This window comes from Triturus cristatus, chromosome 2_2 (genome assembly GCF_964204655.1).
Source record: "Triturus cristatus chromosome 2_2, aTriCri1.1, whole genome shotgun sequence".
In the NCBI taxonomy this organism is placed as follows: Eukaryota; Metazoa; Chordata; class Amphibia; order Caudata; family Salamandridae; genus Triturus; species Triturus cristatus.
Window position 1 is genome coordinate 811531354 of NC_140582.1, and position 15278 is coordinate 811546631.

At 44.8% G+C, this 15278-nt stretch overlaps 1 protein-coding gene across 19 annotated transcripts in view; it reads left to right on the top strand.

Annotated features, from left to right (window-relative positions):
- FRYL (FRY like transcription coactivator) overlaps positions 1-15278 on the top strand; it is a 2516714-nt gene that overhangs the window by 2193959 nt on the left and 307477 nt on the right. For all 19 annotated transcript variants that reach the window (XM_085642132.1, XM_085642134.1, XM_085642126.1 and 16 more), the window contains 2 exons: positions 1353-1427; positions 1554-1730. In XM_085642132.1, coding sequence (XP_085498258.1) covers positions 1353-1427; positions 1554-1730 — 252 coding nt within the window. The remainder of the gene's footprint in view (positions 1-1352; positions 1428-1553; positions 1731-15278) is intronic.

The following is a 15278-nucleotide window of genomic DNA, read 5'->3' on the forward strand; positions in this document are numbered from 1 at the left end:
TATTTATATTTTGAATGCCGTATTGTTTTATTTTTTAAGGCATAGTACAGTGTATTCATTAGATTTAGGCCAAATGTCAATATTACCATGCAATGTTTCTCTTTACCTGTCAGATCACAGGAACCGCATAGTTTCTCTCTCTAGAAAGATATAAAGTTTAATTAATTTGGGGATGAGCTAGACTTTTTGTCGGACTCTCATAGAAGTAGACTTTATTTCGAAACCTTATTTACCTGATACTTAGTTTTTAGGACTTCCTCTGGCCTTCTTAGGAAAAATACTCCATGATAATTTTTTCTATCATTCTGAGCTTAGAATTTCCAGGTTCTCTCCTGCCTTTCTAAGCAGCCCTTATGACATGTTTCTTGGTTTGCTTCAACTTTATGCTGGACCGTATTTTGTGGAGCTATTTATTAGATTAAGACTTAGTTTCTTCTGCCAAATGATTTTTATGTTCGTGCTATTTGATATGATTTGACTTACTAATGCCTTTTGCCTTCTGCTTGGATATTTTAATGTAATAAACCTTCATGGTTTGTACTTTGAAATCCTGTCTCCTGTGGCTTTTCCTGAATGAATTTTCTTTGGCCTCTGGGTAAATGATATGTTAATTGTAGGGCTTTCATCTGGAATAAACACACACAGCCCTGATCGATAAATCAGGCCGTTTACTGCTGTAAAGCACTAACACTGTTGAGGGAAGAAGTCCAATAACGATTTGCTTCCACATTCTATATTCATTTGTTCATAGTGGAGGATGTTTGGATACTTGTTATGTAACCTTAGCTTCTCCTAAAACGTAGATATTATTTACTTGAATTTTGTTTTCTACATATCGATCTGCCAAGGGACTCTATCATGAAGTACAACTTTTGTAGCATGGTGTTCCTCTTTATGTAGTTCCTTTTACTTGCAAGTTAACTTAATACCCGTTAACTGGGTGTTGTCCTACAATGGAGGTCATTTAAACTGCTGGAAACAACTTGCAATGTAACCATATTGAGCCGTTTTATGCCTTTATTTGCTGAACTTAGTTTTTCATCTATTTTGCTTCCGATCCTTTGTTTTCACTTTACTGCCAGAGGACTTCCTTTCCACTTCCTTCTTAGTATTCTTCTAGTAAACTTTGCACTTAGAGTTTGATGAAAAAGGTGGCACCTTCTAGGTGCTCTTGTCGCAGCAACTGAGGAGTGAAGTAGTAATTTTCATTTATTAGACCATCTCAAAAACCTCTAGTGAAAACCATCTATTTTAAGACACTGGGATAGAGCATTACAGATCAATTATAGCAATATATTTTCTGATTTCAGTTGTGGAGTTTTTAAAAGCACTTTTTTGTTTTTTTCTTTCAGCGGAGGACACGGGAAAAGCTTATGAATGTGCTTTCATTGTGTGGTCCAGAATCTGGAATTCCCAAAAATCCATCCGTAAGTGCTCCAAACACGCAACAGTGTTTTCTGTGTAGATTGGAAGTAGATTTATAATTGCTTACACCTTCACTGTTTGAACATTGATCAAATATTTAAGTTGTTTATTTCTTCCTTCATTCTTAGGTGATTTTCTCTTCTAATGAGGACCTTGAAGTTGGAGACCAGCAGACTAGCCTCATTTCTACCACAGAGGAAATCATTCAAGAGGAAGAATCTGCTGTGGAAGATGCAGGCAGTGAACAACAGTTTGGTGTTTTTAAGGACTTCGACTTTTTAGATGTGGAACTCGAAGATGCAGAGGTGAGATCATGTGGTTTTATATCACATTATTATTCTAAGGTTGTTTATGTGGTAAGTGTGGACATCACATTAGGGTTTTATACCATAGGTCAGTATGGCAAACACACAATCCCATAGTACTTTTCACTGAACAGTGTGCACAATACGTGCCAAAATATGCAGATGTAGCATGACCAATATTGTATTCTCTAACACTGTGTTCTCTAGAAATTATAATCTCAAATGTAACTATAAAAACTATTGTGCATCACAGAGGGCTACAGAAAACAGTTATATTGGAGTTTTGTAAATACATTCTAGATCTGTGATTCCAAGTATTATGTGATAGTCTGTCTCCCTCAAGTTTAGCAGTCCTTATCTCTTTAACCAACTTGGTGGTTAGATTATTTAAGCTAGCCCCAGGTATGAACGTCTTGCTATAGAAGGTTCAATGGGGAGTAAGAGTGTCTCCCACCATAAAAAAAAAATCCTCACCTTAAAATGAGAAGATAAGTAAAAGAAGCTGTATAAACGCAACCGTATTTGAGGGAGTATTTTGTGTCTTAATGATATCTGAACTGTTCAAGTACATAACAAGCATATTCAACTGTCCTAGTTATGGATAAATGTTCAATTTATGAGAAACACCATAAATTGAGCAAAAATAAAAAACATAGTAAATCTGGGAGATCAAAATTACCTCCTACACCATATGGATTATCAAGGTGGAGTTAAATTGTTTAGAAGTTACATTAGTTACATTAGAATCCTGACACCAACATATGTACCTTGTTATGAGTCATGATTTATACAACCTCCATCAGTCCAACGGATTTTATCTGTGGAGGCATATGGCTAATGTTCATACTGTAGTTTAACATCCTGTAGCAAGAGATCTTCCAGCATGAACTTAGAAAGATGACATTTAAATTGCAGCTTTTTTTTCTGGTGGATTTTTCAGACCACAACATTGATACCTATAGATTATTCCCAGGTGCCAGACAGAATCCCACGTGCACATATAGGTGGTGCCTTTGGGCTCCCCAACATCTTTGCGCTGCCCCCGAAATGATAAGCGGAGCTACATAAATGCATAGATCCACGGTGCCTTCAGTTCTTTTATTTCCATGCTCTTTAACATTGATCGGAAGCTCTACTCTCCACTTCACCAGTTTTGCCAATACCTTAATTCCACATAGACTATGTGTTGGGGAAAATATCTTCTCTTTGTTACTGCAGAAAGCAGATGTTGGTCATGCACCTTCATTACTTTTTTTGTTTGTGGTGAAAATTTGAAGATGTGTGACAAATGATACCTGATAAGCCTGATATCGATCAGAGAGCGGTTAACGAAACTCAAGAGGTGGTTTCAAAACAATGATCCGTCTCCAATTCTGAAGGCTGTTTCTGCTCCAAATCATGGGGCTGCTCCCACAGTAGAATCCCAGACTCCGGGCCTCATTACGATCTTGGCGGATGTGATACTCTGTGACAAATATCACGGATATCCCATCAGCTGTATTACAAGTTCTACAGGATATAATGGAACTTGTAATACAGCAGACGGGATAGCTGAAAGAGACTAGTTATAGATTCCATACCTTTAGAATTACCCCCCCGGTGTCAAACTGAATCCAGAGATTTTTTTTCTTTAGCAGTACCCCTACGCGTTGGTAGGTGGCGTCGGTCGACTCTGCGTTCGTCGTTGGCGTCGTGGTCGCTGGAATGACATTGCAGTGTCTACTTAGACACCACCCATGCACGCTGACGTCAGTTCTTTCTTTTTCCGCAGCAGCCTAGCGCAGATCCAGAGAGAGCTTGCCCCTTAGTCACTTTTTGACTAACCTTTTTTGACTTTTTGTTGATGCCTTTTTCGAGTCTTTGACTCCTGGTGCACGAGGGATGTCCCTTCTCCAAACCGGATTAAAGCCTTGTGACTCCTGTCACAAGCTGATGTCTGTCATGGATCCGCACCTCGTGTGCCTCTAATGCCTGGAGCGCGACCACGACCCGAAGTAGTGTTCCGACTGTGGGGCCATGAACCTTTGCAGGAGCGGTCCGGAAAGCTTCTGGAGTCCCGGCAGTCGGATCCGCCCCGCTCAAGGTCCCGGTCGAGAGGAAGGTCTCGAAACCGGTCGCGGGGCCACCATCATCATTTCCTCTAAGTCTTTGTCTTCGGGTAAGTAGAAGCACAAAAAGAAGGCGAAGAAGCACAGTCGCTCTTTGCCTTCGCCCGTGGGACCCGGAGTGTTGTCACACTCCGGTCCATCCTGGGAGCCTGCTTCTGGGACGGCTCTGCGTGTGCCTCCCTTTTCTGGAGCCGGAGCGACCCCTGCCCAGCTTCCAGTTTTTCACGAAGCGCGTCACAGCATCTTTGGGCAGCCCGTCTCCGCCGGCGTGCCTTCAGGCCCCGTGGGCTCGGCTGGGGGCCCTGAGCCTCTGATGCCGACAGCTCTGGCTTCGGCGCTAGAGGGCCCGAGGGTCCAGGCCTCGATCCGGATCGGTGCTGGTCAACCTCACGGTACCTTCCCCGGCACTGATTCCAGTGGGGACGCCCCAGACGTCAGTTGTGCCCCTGAGGCGTCGACCCCAGCCTCACCCCCGACTTGGACACCGGACCCTGGTCGCTCGACGTCCGTACCGGCGCCGGAAGGTACTTTTGCACCGCTGTTCATTCCTGAGGCTCCTTTTTACCGTGAGCGACAACCAGAAGAGGATGAGGAGGACTGGGAGGGGTCTGCGGACCCTTTGGCTGACTAGCTTGAAGAGCCGGACTGATGGCAGGAACTGGGTGATGCCAGTGGTTTGGATACCCCCCCCCCCCCTCGCTTGCCATGGCTATGGAGCAGGGAGCTTCATAAGCAGTGGTGTTGCATGGGGTGGCTGAGGCCTTGGTCCTTGAGCTTCCTATGGTTGCAGTCAGGACTAACCACCTGACAGAGGTACTTCAACCGGCAGTGCGCTCTAAGGAACACCTTCTGCCTTTTAATGAAGCCCTCACCGACGTTCTTTTGGGCACTTGATCCAAGCCCAGCACAGAGGCTCTTTTGGACAGGGGGATTGCCCGACGCCACTGCCCAGCCCCGTGCAACCCACTTTTCCTCTTCCAACACCCAACCCCCGAGAGCTTGGTGGTCTAAGCCTCGTCCTCTAAGGGCGCATTCCCTACTGCTCCCCCGATAGGGAATCCAAGAAGCTGGACCACCTTGGGAAGATGTTTTCTTCCGCCAGCTTAGCGCTGCGGTCGTTGAACACTGCATGCCTCTTGGGCCGTTATAGCCATACGATGTGGGATACGGTTGCACAAGTGCTGCCACAGTGCCTGGAGGAGGCCCGGGCAGTTCTCACCCACACAGTGGCAGAGGGTCGAGATGCAGCTAAGTTCACCATCAGATGTGGGCTGGATACCGTCGACCATCTGGGCAGAACGGTTTCCACGTCAGTAGCCTTGAGGCGCTCCGCCTGGTTGAGGACGTCTGGTTTCTCTGGGGATGCCCAAAACACCCTACTGGACATGCCTTTGATGGCCGTCGCGTTTTCAGTGACGAAATATTAACAACATCTGTCAGGCAGTGACATGGGCATCTCTGCACTTGTTCACAAAACACTACTGCCTGGACAGCCAAGTCTGGATAGGCGGCTTCTTTGGCCGTTCTGTTCTCCTGGACTTTCTGGTGTGAACTTGGTTCTCAGACCCACCTCCGGGGTTGGTAGTGCTGGGGTATCTATTCAGAAGGTGTGGCATCTATAACTAATTGTCTCTTTCAGGTGAGCAAGTTACTTACCTTCGGTAACGATATATCTGTAAGAGCCATAGATTAGTTATAGATTCCTTACCGCCCCACCCATCCTCCCCGTTCTGCAAACTGACTTCTAGGGTTAAGGATTTCCTTTGAGGGCCCTAGTTTTTGTGCACTAGTGGTGAGGGTCTTGCATGGCTCTGCGCTTCTGGCGTGGAAAGTAGTGTACAGAACTGACATCAGCGCGCAAGGGCGACGTCTAAGTAGCTGCCGCAACATCATCCCGGCGACCACGACGCCAACAACGAATGCCGAGCCGACGGACGCCACGTTTCGACGCGCAAGGGTACTGCTAACGAAAAAATTCTCCGGATCCAGTCTGACTCCTGGGGGTAATTCACAGGGTAAGGAATCTATAACTAATCTGTCTCTTACAGATATATTGTTACCGAAGGTAAGTAACTTGTTCAACAGCAGTAGTAAAACTACCATAGGCTCCTATGCAATGAACAGTCAATGCAATAGCCTATCCATTTTGTATTGTAAAAAGAACCAAAATTTACTTGCCAATCAGGCGACGGCACCCTGTAGAACACTCCCAAGAGAGACTAGGTTCCTCAGATTTTCTACCGCATGTCGTTGAAAGGGAATCTCCTTGAGCTGTGCTCAGGGTCTTCAACTTTCCATATTAATACTCAAAATGTCGGATACTTCAAAGAAAGGTCTCTTCAGGTCGTGTGGGACATGTTGTAAGAAGAGGTTGCATGCTGAGCATTCCCATAAGAACTGTATCTGTTGTCTCTCCACTCAACATAAGGTAAAAGACTGCATGATTTGTAGGACTTTTTCAACCAAAACCCTTAAGGACAGAGAGGGTAGGTTGTTGATTTGGCTTCAGAGACTGAAAAATAAATCTGATGTCGTCTCTGAGGATGAGAAGAGCTCTTCCTCACAGGCTTCTCAGGAAGCATCTAAATGGAGAGAAAGATCTCATGAATCTCTTGAAGTTTCCAAGAAAAAGGCTTCTAAAAAGTATCGTCAGAAAGATGCCGGCACCTCACTAAAAGGAAAGCGTTAATTTCTTACTGAGGAGAAAGCCATCTTACGCATAAACATGAAAAACAATCTTAAGAACCATCCATGACGATTACAGTCTCTAGAAAGCTTATATCGTCGATAGCGTTACCATCTGTGTCCCCCCTCAATGCAAAAATCACCATCTGAACCTACCTCGGCGGTGTAGAAGCCTTCGTTGTAGCTGGAAGCGTCGTCGGGGGGGGGGGGGGGGCGATGTAGTTTTCGACGACGGATACGACTACGCTGTCGATGATGTGTGGTCCCCACCCTCCGACGCCGCTTCTAGCGATGACCAAGGTTTCTATACTGCCGACGACCTCCTCTTTATTGACAACTGCTTCCGCATCATCGACTATGGTGACAACGATTTCTTCTTCTGCACGATCATGTCCTCGTCGACTACACAGACACCGCTGCCGTTGACGAAGCAGGCGGTGCTGTATCCCACTCCTGATCGTAAGCGGCCATCAAAGTTGCAACTAACACCTATATATCCGTCTACGATGTTCTCGTTGATGACACCATCAGCAAGCCATTTTTTCCAGAATCCTGCAGTGGTCCTCACCTTTACCACCTTCAACATTTTTGTAGGAATCTGATGATGATAGAATGTTTGGTCCTGCTCACATTCCCTCTCAGCTTCATGTTAAGTATCAGAACGTTGATGAGGATGACTATGAAAGTTACTATCAGCGGGAATATAGCCCTCCACATGCAAAAATGCAATACGTGGAGCCTGTTAGTGAGCCCATGGTCCACCTTCCTGTGGCTTTGGTTCAAGACCTGCAGGTCATGCTACATTACTACCGCACTATTTTTCCTTCAACAACTGCTCCTCCACCTCCACCATCAACTGCACCTTTACCACTGGGTTCTCCTCCACCTCTTCCCATGCTTCCATGTGTTATTCGCAAACTGAAACAGATATCCCTCACACTAATTCTAATCGCTCCAACATGGGCCAGACAACCATGGTACACAACACTACTGGAGATGTCGGTGGTACCACATCAAATGTTACCTAACCAACAAGATCTTCTCATGCAAAACAAAGGAGCAATACTGCACCCAAATTCTAGATCTCTCAATCTTGCGATTTGGCTCCTGAAGTCTTAGAATTTGGATCTCTAGACTAACCAAAAGATTGCATGTATATCCTTATAGAGGCAAGAAGACCCACAACTAGAGCATGCTATTGCACCGGGGCCATTGGGGGAGACAACTACCCCAAAGATACAACGCGGCCGGCATGCCGGCACCGACGTTGCCTGTCTGCACCTGGAGGTGCTACTTAACAGTCATGGGCCTCCCGCAGTGCGGGAGCCCATTTCTTTTTGCACCATGGCCATTGGGGGAGACCACAACCCGCAGGATACAACACAACAGTGCCGGCATGCCTCCACCGAACACTGCCTGTCCGTGCCTTGAGGCACTACCTAACATTCACAGGCCTCCCGCAGCGCCGGCGTACCCGGGCCAAGGGCGGGCACGTCTGCGCCCGTCAGCGACAGGAAAATGCAGGGCATGCCAAACCCCCACCCCCCCCCCTTGGCTCCATCTCTCTGTGTTGGCTTGCGGGTGAGACTTTTTTAACTAAATTAAAACTATTAAAAACTCACCTGTTCCCGGTTTGAGATGACATGCGCTGGGTGCTGCTCCGATCTATTGACAGCGCTGGGATGCCCAAGGGTAACCGTGCGCGGTATAAAACTCCAAATAATAATAATAACTAAATACCGCCTAACGGCATTCATCTCTTTCCTCTCCCTGGAATTGGCATCTACCCAAGTACTTTGACAAATCCAATCTAGTCACCCGATAATAACTGCTCCTGATTGCACCGGGCGAAAAGGGAAATACTCACCGTGAGATCACCAGTCTTATTCTTCTGATCATTAGAGCATTTGTGGCTTTTATTTTTATACTCAAAGGGCTTTGGGGTTTACCTGTGACATTTATTCTTAACATGAATATTGAAGCCCTAATTATTTAACTGTCTGTCTACAATTGGACTATTAAGCAAGCTCTCTCAAGGTGCTGAGTGCAGCATAGTCACGTGTTTGTTGGCTATTAAAATCCACCTTGTTCTCCTCCTTGTTCTATTTACCATTTTGGCCATTCTTAACTATTTTTATATTTCTTATATCTGATTGTACAGGTTATATTTCAATTTGGGCCACCAACTTTAATTGACCGGATTTTACAGAGGGCTATAGGGGTGGTTAGCACTGAAATAGAGCTCACTGTGAGGCGCTTGTCGCTCACTCCTGACATATGCATTCCAGTGTCTGACCTATGGACTCCGTAAATTGCCACCCCAGCCCCTTTAGCTAATCCCCCACACCAGAAGCTGCACCAAAAAAAGTAGCACGTAATGGAGAAATACCATCAGCATTCCAAAGAACAGGAAGCGTAAACAAGTACCTTGGGTGGGAGCTAAAAGAAAGAAAATAAGTGAGGCTCCATTATCCAGTCCAGAGTATTGTGAGAAGTCTGACTCAAATACAAGTTGTCCCTCGCTTATTAGATTAGACACTGATTATCCTACCTGGGCACTGAATCTGTTGACTGGCCTACAGAACCAACTAAGAGCTATTGTAAGGGAAGAACTCGCCACCCTACTCAATCGCCTAGATAAAGTGGTAACAATGGGGAAAAGTGGACAAGTAAATTCCAATACAAACACCACCCATGTAGCAGCAAGGGGGATTGATTCTGGCTGCCAGGTGGACGCTCTAAACCGGATATCTTCAGACGGGTTTGGTGTGCAGAGCAATCTAGATCTCACCACAACCCGAGAGATAAGGTACCTGAATGTCAACAATCATCAGGCATGCACGAGCTTCAACTGCGAGGCTGGGAGCAAAATTGTAGTACCCCCAAAGAGAGGCGTGGATAAAAACAGCCCCCATCTACATGGACCCATGGAGACTGCGAGTGAGTTGGTGAAGGACAAAGACATTGTTGGTAGGCCTAAAGTAGTGAATTTACCAACCATAAACTTACCCCCTGCCTGTTCCCCGTACGTAGTTATATTGGCAGGAGTTTAAAAAATGACCAGAGTGAAACACAGCTCGACCTTAGGAACAAATGCCTGTTCTGGTTAGTGAGGCACAGGCAGTTTGACTACGGCAGGGCAGGGAAAATCATAATGGTCTACAGAGTTGGCTGGGTGGAAAACCAACAAAAATCAGTGCAAGGGGACTGTGTAGTTATACATTTTAAAAATCCCCAAATTGTGGGTAGCCTACTCAATCAGAAAACATGCCACCAGGAGCCACCCACAGGCATTAGGCCTTTTCCACTGGGCTTTTTTTACACTCGCTACCAAATCTCACCTAGGGCCCACATTACCCCAGAGCCATGCAGATGGCCATTAAGCACCCCCCTCCCCTCCTCCGACCCTTCTTGTTTAACATACCAGTAAATAATAGATTTGGGGTTCTGGAGGAGGTAGATTGACAAGTAGTGACTCTGACTCTAGACGGGAAATCCTCAATGCAGTGGTCGGACATAGAATTGGACGAGTTTAGTGGGGATCATCTTACCCAGATAGTATGTCCTGGGCTAGGGGCAACAGACAAGGAGCACCAATTAGTCGCATCCCAGACCATTGGACCAGAAGGAGTAGGGGTACAATTGCCAGGAGCACTTCTTGCCCCATTACCTGCTCCCCTGAGTAAAACACCGAGAGAAGGCTTGTCTACGAGGCTATCAGATGACCAGTCCACTATTCAAATGAGGGAAACCCAAACTTCTAACACCAGTACACTTGAGTGCATCTCTAGAAAGAGCACACAAGGTCACAAATGAGGGTCTTATCCTGAAACGTTGCTGGACTCAAAAGTAAAAGTAAACTGTCCTGCCCAGACTGGGGGCTTTTTTGGACAAATATGATGTATGCATGTTCCAGGAAACCTGGGCTTGGGAAGACCATCTGAGGGCAGGCTTTGCTTCATTTAATATCCCAGCTACCTCGGGGGGAGGGGTAGACCATCAGGGGGTTTAACTATTTGTGTTGGTTCACATTTGGGCTGCAAAGACGAACAGTTGACTACCCCTTCAAATGACATCCAGTGTGTCGTACTAACCTTTTCTTCAAAGATACAAATTGCCTTTATCAATGTCTACTCTCGGCCTGTTAGCCTTAGCCAGGAATCTGTAAAATTAGATCAACTGAGCCTCTTTATCCCCACTGTTGATCCAAGCATATGGTTGATTGTAGGGGGTGATTTCAACTGCCAATTTGAACCCCTCACTGATTTAACTATTACCACCCCCAGCGAGGAGGACCTCCAATGGCTAATCCCAGATCCAAAAATCCAACCTATTAAAGCCTGTTTCCCGTTGGCACTCCAGATTAATTCAATTACATTAACCCACTCCCTAAGAGCGTGCAATCGCCGCACAAAATCGGACATGCCGGGACAGTTAACATTCAACAGATTAGGTCAGTCGTTCCTGTTGGATTACATTTTAGTGGAGACTAGACTATGGCAAAGGGTTTGTGATTTTGCTGTCGTAATGCGGCTGGACAGTGATCACAACGCTTTCACCATGGATCTAGAGATGCCGAATCTGCGTCATATTAATTCTAAGGCCACTTGCACACCCCAGGACAGTGGATTAATACTCTCAAATAATAGAAGGTGAATTAGGTGAGGGCAAATCCAACAGTCACTCCACAAGATGACTACAGTATATCATTCAGTAATCCCGATACTAATAAAAATGTGGGAGGCCACAATTGCAGAGGGTTGCAAAATTGCACACAGCATTAACATCTAAATTGGTAGACATATTCTACCCAGAGGTACCTCATAGGGCGAAGAGATAGCCTAAACAGTCCTGGTTCAATACCAAATACCGAAAAGCTAAGCGGGCTCTAGTGGAAGCCATTATAGCAAAGGACAAGCATCAAACCAAACTGAATCGAGTGCTGTATAAGGACAGCTACCAGCAAGCAAAAAAGAACTGGGAATTGGGACAGATGGGGAGGCCCTTAAATCTGCCTTATTTAATAAAGAAATGAAGGTTTTCTTGACCATGGTTAGCCCAGGTGATACTGAAGGGAAGCCAGCCATTGAGCCGAATATAGCATCTTAAGCATCGGAGACTCATTTCCAGCCCCTATATACTTCCAAGGAAGCTGTGGCCCAAACATATGAATCTGCCATAATCTTCACCGAGTTCGCCCAGGAGGCTGCCCCAGGGATCACCATGTCCGAGGTGCTAAATGCAATCAACAAGTTTCCCTTCAACAACGCGCCGGGTTTGGACAAACTTCCGGGGGACCTCTTTCGGGGGAATTAAAAATTTGGGGACCGTACCTATGGGTCTTATTCGATGCCATTATGAATGGCGTGGACCCCCTGATACCATGCTTGGGGGGAAAATTGTCCCTGTCCTCAAAAAGGGCTTACCTCTTCTACCCACTAATTATAGGCCGATCATTTTGATCCATGTTACCCAGAAACTCTTTGCACGGGTACTTCTTGACCGCCTTCAGGCGTGGATGGAAGAACAAGAGACCCTGAGCCCCTACCAAGCCTTATTCAGAAAAAACACCTCTACCGTCAACCAGATATTTAGACTCCAACTTCTTTTCAGGAAAACGGTGACAATAGAGGGTGACAGCCCCTACTAAATATTTGTGGATCTGAAGTCGACTTTTGATCTCGTGCCAAGGGACAAACTATGGGGTGTACTTGGAAATCTGGGGATCCCCCACTACCTCCTTAGCATTTTGATGAGGCTGCATGCAGGTAATTTTGCCCAAGTGAGATATGGAAAACATGGTGAATTAACCCCTCCCCCTCCCCCCCCCCCCCGCGCTTTCAGGGTAACAAAGGGGTTGGCAGGGGTGTGTTCTCGCACCTACTTTATTTTGTTTATTCATTAATGCACTGGTTGACTAACTCAGAAAGGTCAAGGATAATGATGCCCTTAAGTTAGTGTCTGGTAAGGTTCCAGCAATGATGTTTGCTGACGACAACCTTTTACTTTCAAAATCGCCAATGGGAATCCAGAGGATTCTCAACAGCTTTGTTGCCTTCTGCAAAACCAGGGGGTTGGAGATTAATACACAGAAAATAAAATGTATGGTCTTCAATTCTGCCAACAAGTCTCACTTTAACCCCTCTCTGAACGGCACAATGCTTGAAAGAGTGTCGGTCTTTGACTACTTAGGTGTCACCTTGACAGAAAACCTGGAGTGGGGGCTGCAAATGGCCAAAGCAAGCCTCGAGCTGGTCAGACTGAAGGAGGAATTGCAAAATTGTACAGAACTTCCATACACAAACCAGCCGGGCCAATAGCTGGAATCTACAAAGTACAAGCAAGGGATGCTTCATTATATGGGGCAGAACTATGGGAGCATTGTTCCGCTAGCAGCCTGAACAAGGTAGATAATTTCATGAGGCAGTTGTTGGGTCTCCCCCCAGCACACTTCTCACCCCTTACGCCTGGATCAGGGCATTAGGCCCATTAGGGAAAGGATTGTCCTTAGACCCGTAACTTTCTGGCGTAGATTGTGAGTGACCCCGGAACTGGCCATCTATTGGTCTGAGCTTAAAGAGCTGTTGAGTCTCCCGGGTATTAGTAAAATACCTTGGCTTGTATACATAAAGGATTTTTGTAACAAGCTGGGTAAAGCAGGCCTGTGGAGCACTCCTGAAGAATCGTGCCTTTTAATCTGGCGGTCAGAATTGGTAAAATCCTTCAGAAGGCATACTTTTGCCGACATCCTGGGAAGCTTGTCCTCCGGCCGTCTGACAGCCGAATTCTTAAAAATCAAAGACAAGTACATTATGGATTCTTTCCTGGATGACATCCAACCAACTCTGGCAAGGAAATTGTATGTGCAGTTTAGATTTGGGTCCATGAGACCGAAATAAAGTTATGAAATGGAGTGGAGAAACTTTGTTGATTACTGCCATTAAAGAGACGTTAATCCTATACAAGCATCACCTCAAAACCTTATATGTTACATACTTTATTTACAAAATGCAGATTTGGTTGTGCTCTATTAAAATACATCATACATCACTAGCTGCTGCATAACTTCAAAATGGAGTACGATCCCCTCTATTTAGAATTCTTGTAATTAAAACTTTTTTACAAGGACTTGAACGAGTTATTCCACCTTGAGCACCACCTACACCAATGTGAAGTCTAAATATTGTGCTAACAAGGTTAATGGGTGCACCATTTGAACCATTGCGTACATGTCAATTTCATTTCTATCATGGAAACTCACTTTTCTTATTGCAAATACCTCACTCAGAAGAGAAGGAGAAATTCAAGCATTGACTTTAGAAGAACCATGTTTTCAAGTACATAGAGACAAAGTGGTTCTAAGAAATAACCCAAATTGCTTACCTAAAGTAATATTACAATTTCACATGGCACAATCTATAGGTACCTGTATTCATCCCTCACCAGAATCAGTAGATGAAAGAGCATTACATATATTAGATGTCAAAAGAGCACTAATGTTCTATATAGACAGAACCCAATCTCCGCAATATTCGACAACTATTTGTGTCGTTTTCAAAACCACATAAGGTTAAAGCAATCTCTAAATCGGGTATTGCACGTTGGATAATTAAATGTTTCCTAACATGTTATGGTAAAGGCAAAGGAACACTCCCTATTCTACCAAGACCCTACTTTACACACAAACAAGGGGCTTTTATGGCATTTATAGGGAATGTTTTCATAGCTGATGTATGTAAATCAGCTACATGGACTACTTCACATACATTTACAAAACATTATTGCGTAGAAGTTGTGGCAAGACAACAAGCAAATGTTGGTCCATCAATACTACATACTTTATTTCAAACAAATGCACCAAGCACAAGTTAATCACCGCTTACAAGGAGAACTGCTTTGTAGTCTATGCTAAGCATGTGTATCTACAGTCACACATGCCATCAAACGGTGAATGTTACTTAGCCAGTAAGCATCTTTTGTGGCATGGTGTGCATTTATATACATATAGCATACATTCAGTACATGGTTATCTCTATAGCATATGCTATCATTTCATTCCATTTTTACCTGCCAAATGGAAAACAATCTAACAATGGAGTCTGTGACCATGCGCAGTGCAAGCAAGAGGAGTCACTACTAGAGCTCGTGACTCGACGAACTTCTTCCAAGAAAAACAACTTGCACATTTCCAAGCCCAAAACTAGATGGCTGACCTATGCCAAGCATGTGAATCTACAGCACCACATACAACAGATTCTTACTGGGTAAGTAATGTTATATATATTTATTACTGGCAGTCGCCAATAGGTAGTTTTAATTAGGACCTAGTTTCCATAGGAAGATTTTTTTTGTTTTGATATTATCTTTGGTGCAGTTTGACAAATCTTCACAACTTTTTTAAACTAATACAACGCTCACTTCAACTGGTGTCTGGAAAGTTGCGGTTGTCTTAAAGAAGTGTTTTCCCATGTTCGAGAAAGAGTGGGGTGCCTAAACGCGTTTTCCCCATGTTAATTCTAATAGGGTTTGTTAACACTACATCCCGAACCACTGAACGGAATTGCACCAACTTCAGCAGAAATCTAGATCATGGTCTAGAGAGGAGCCTTTTGTAATTTGGTGTAAATCTGTTCATTCGTTTTAGAGATATTAACCAAAAACCAAATATTTATATTTAGGGGCTTGAGTCCTCAGAGGATCTGATAGTCCCCGTTTTGAAATCTGATTGACTGTCAGCACTGCATCAAGGAAGTTT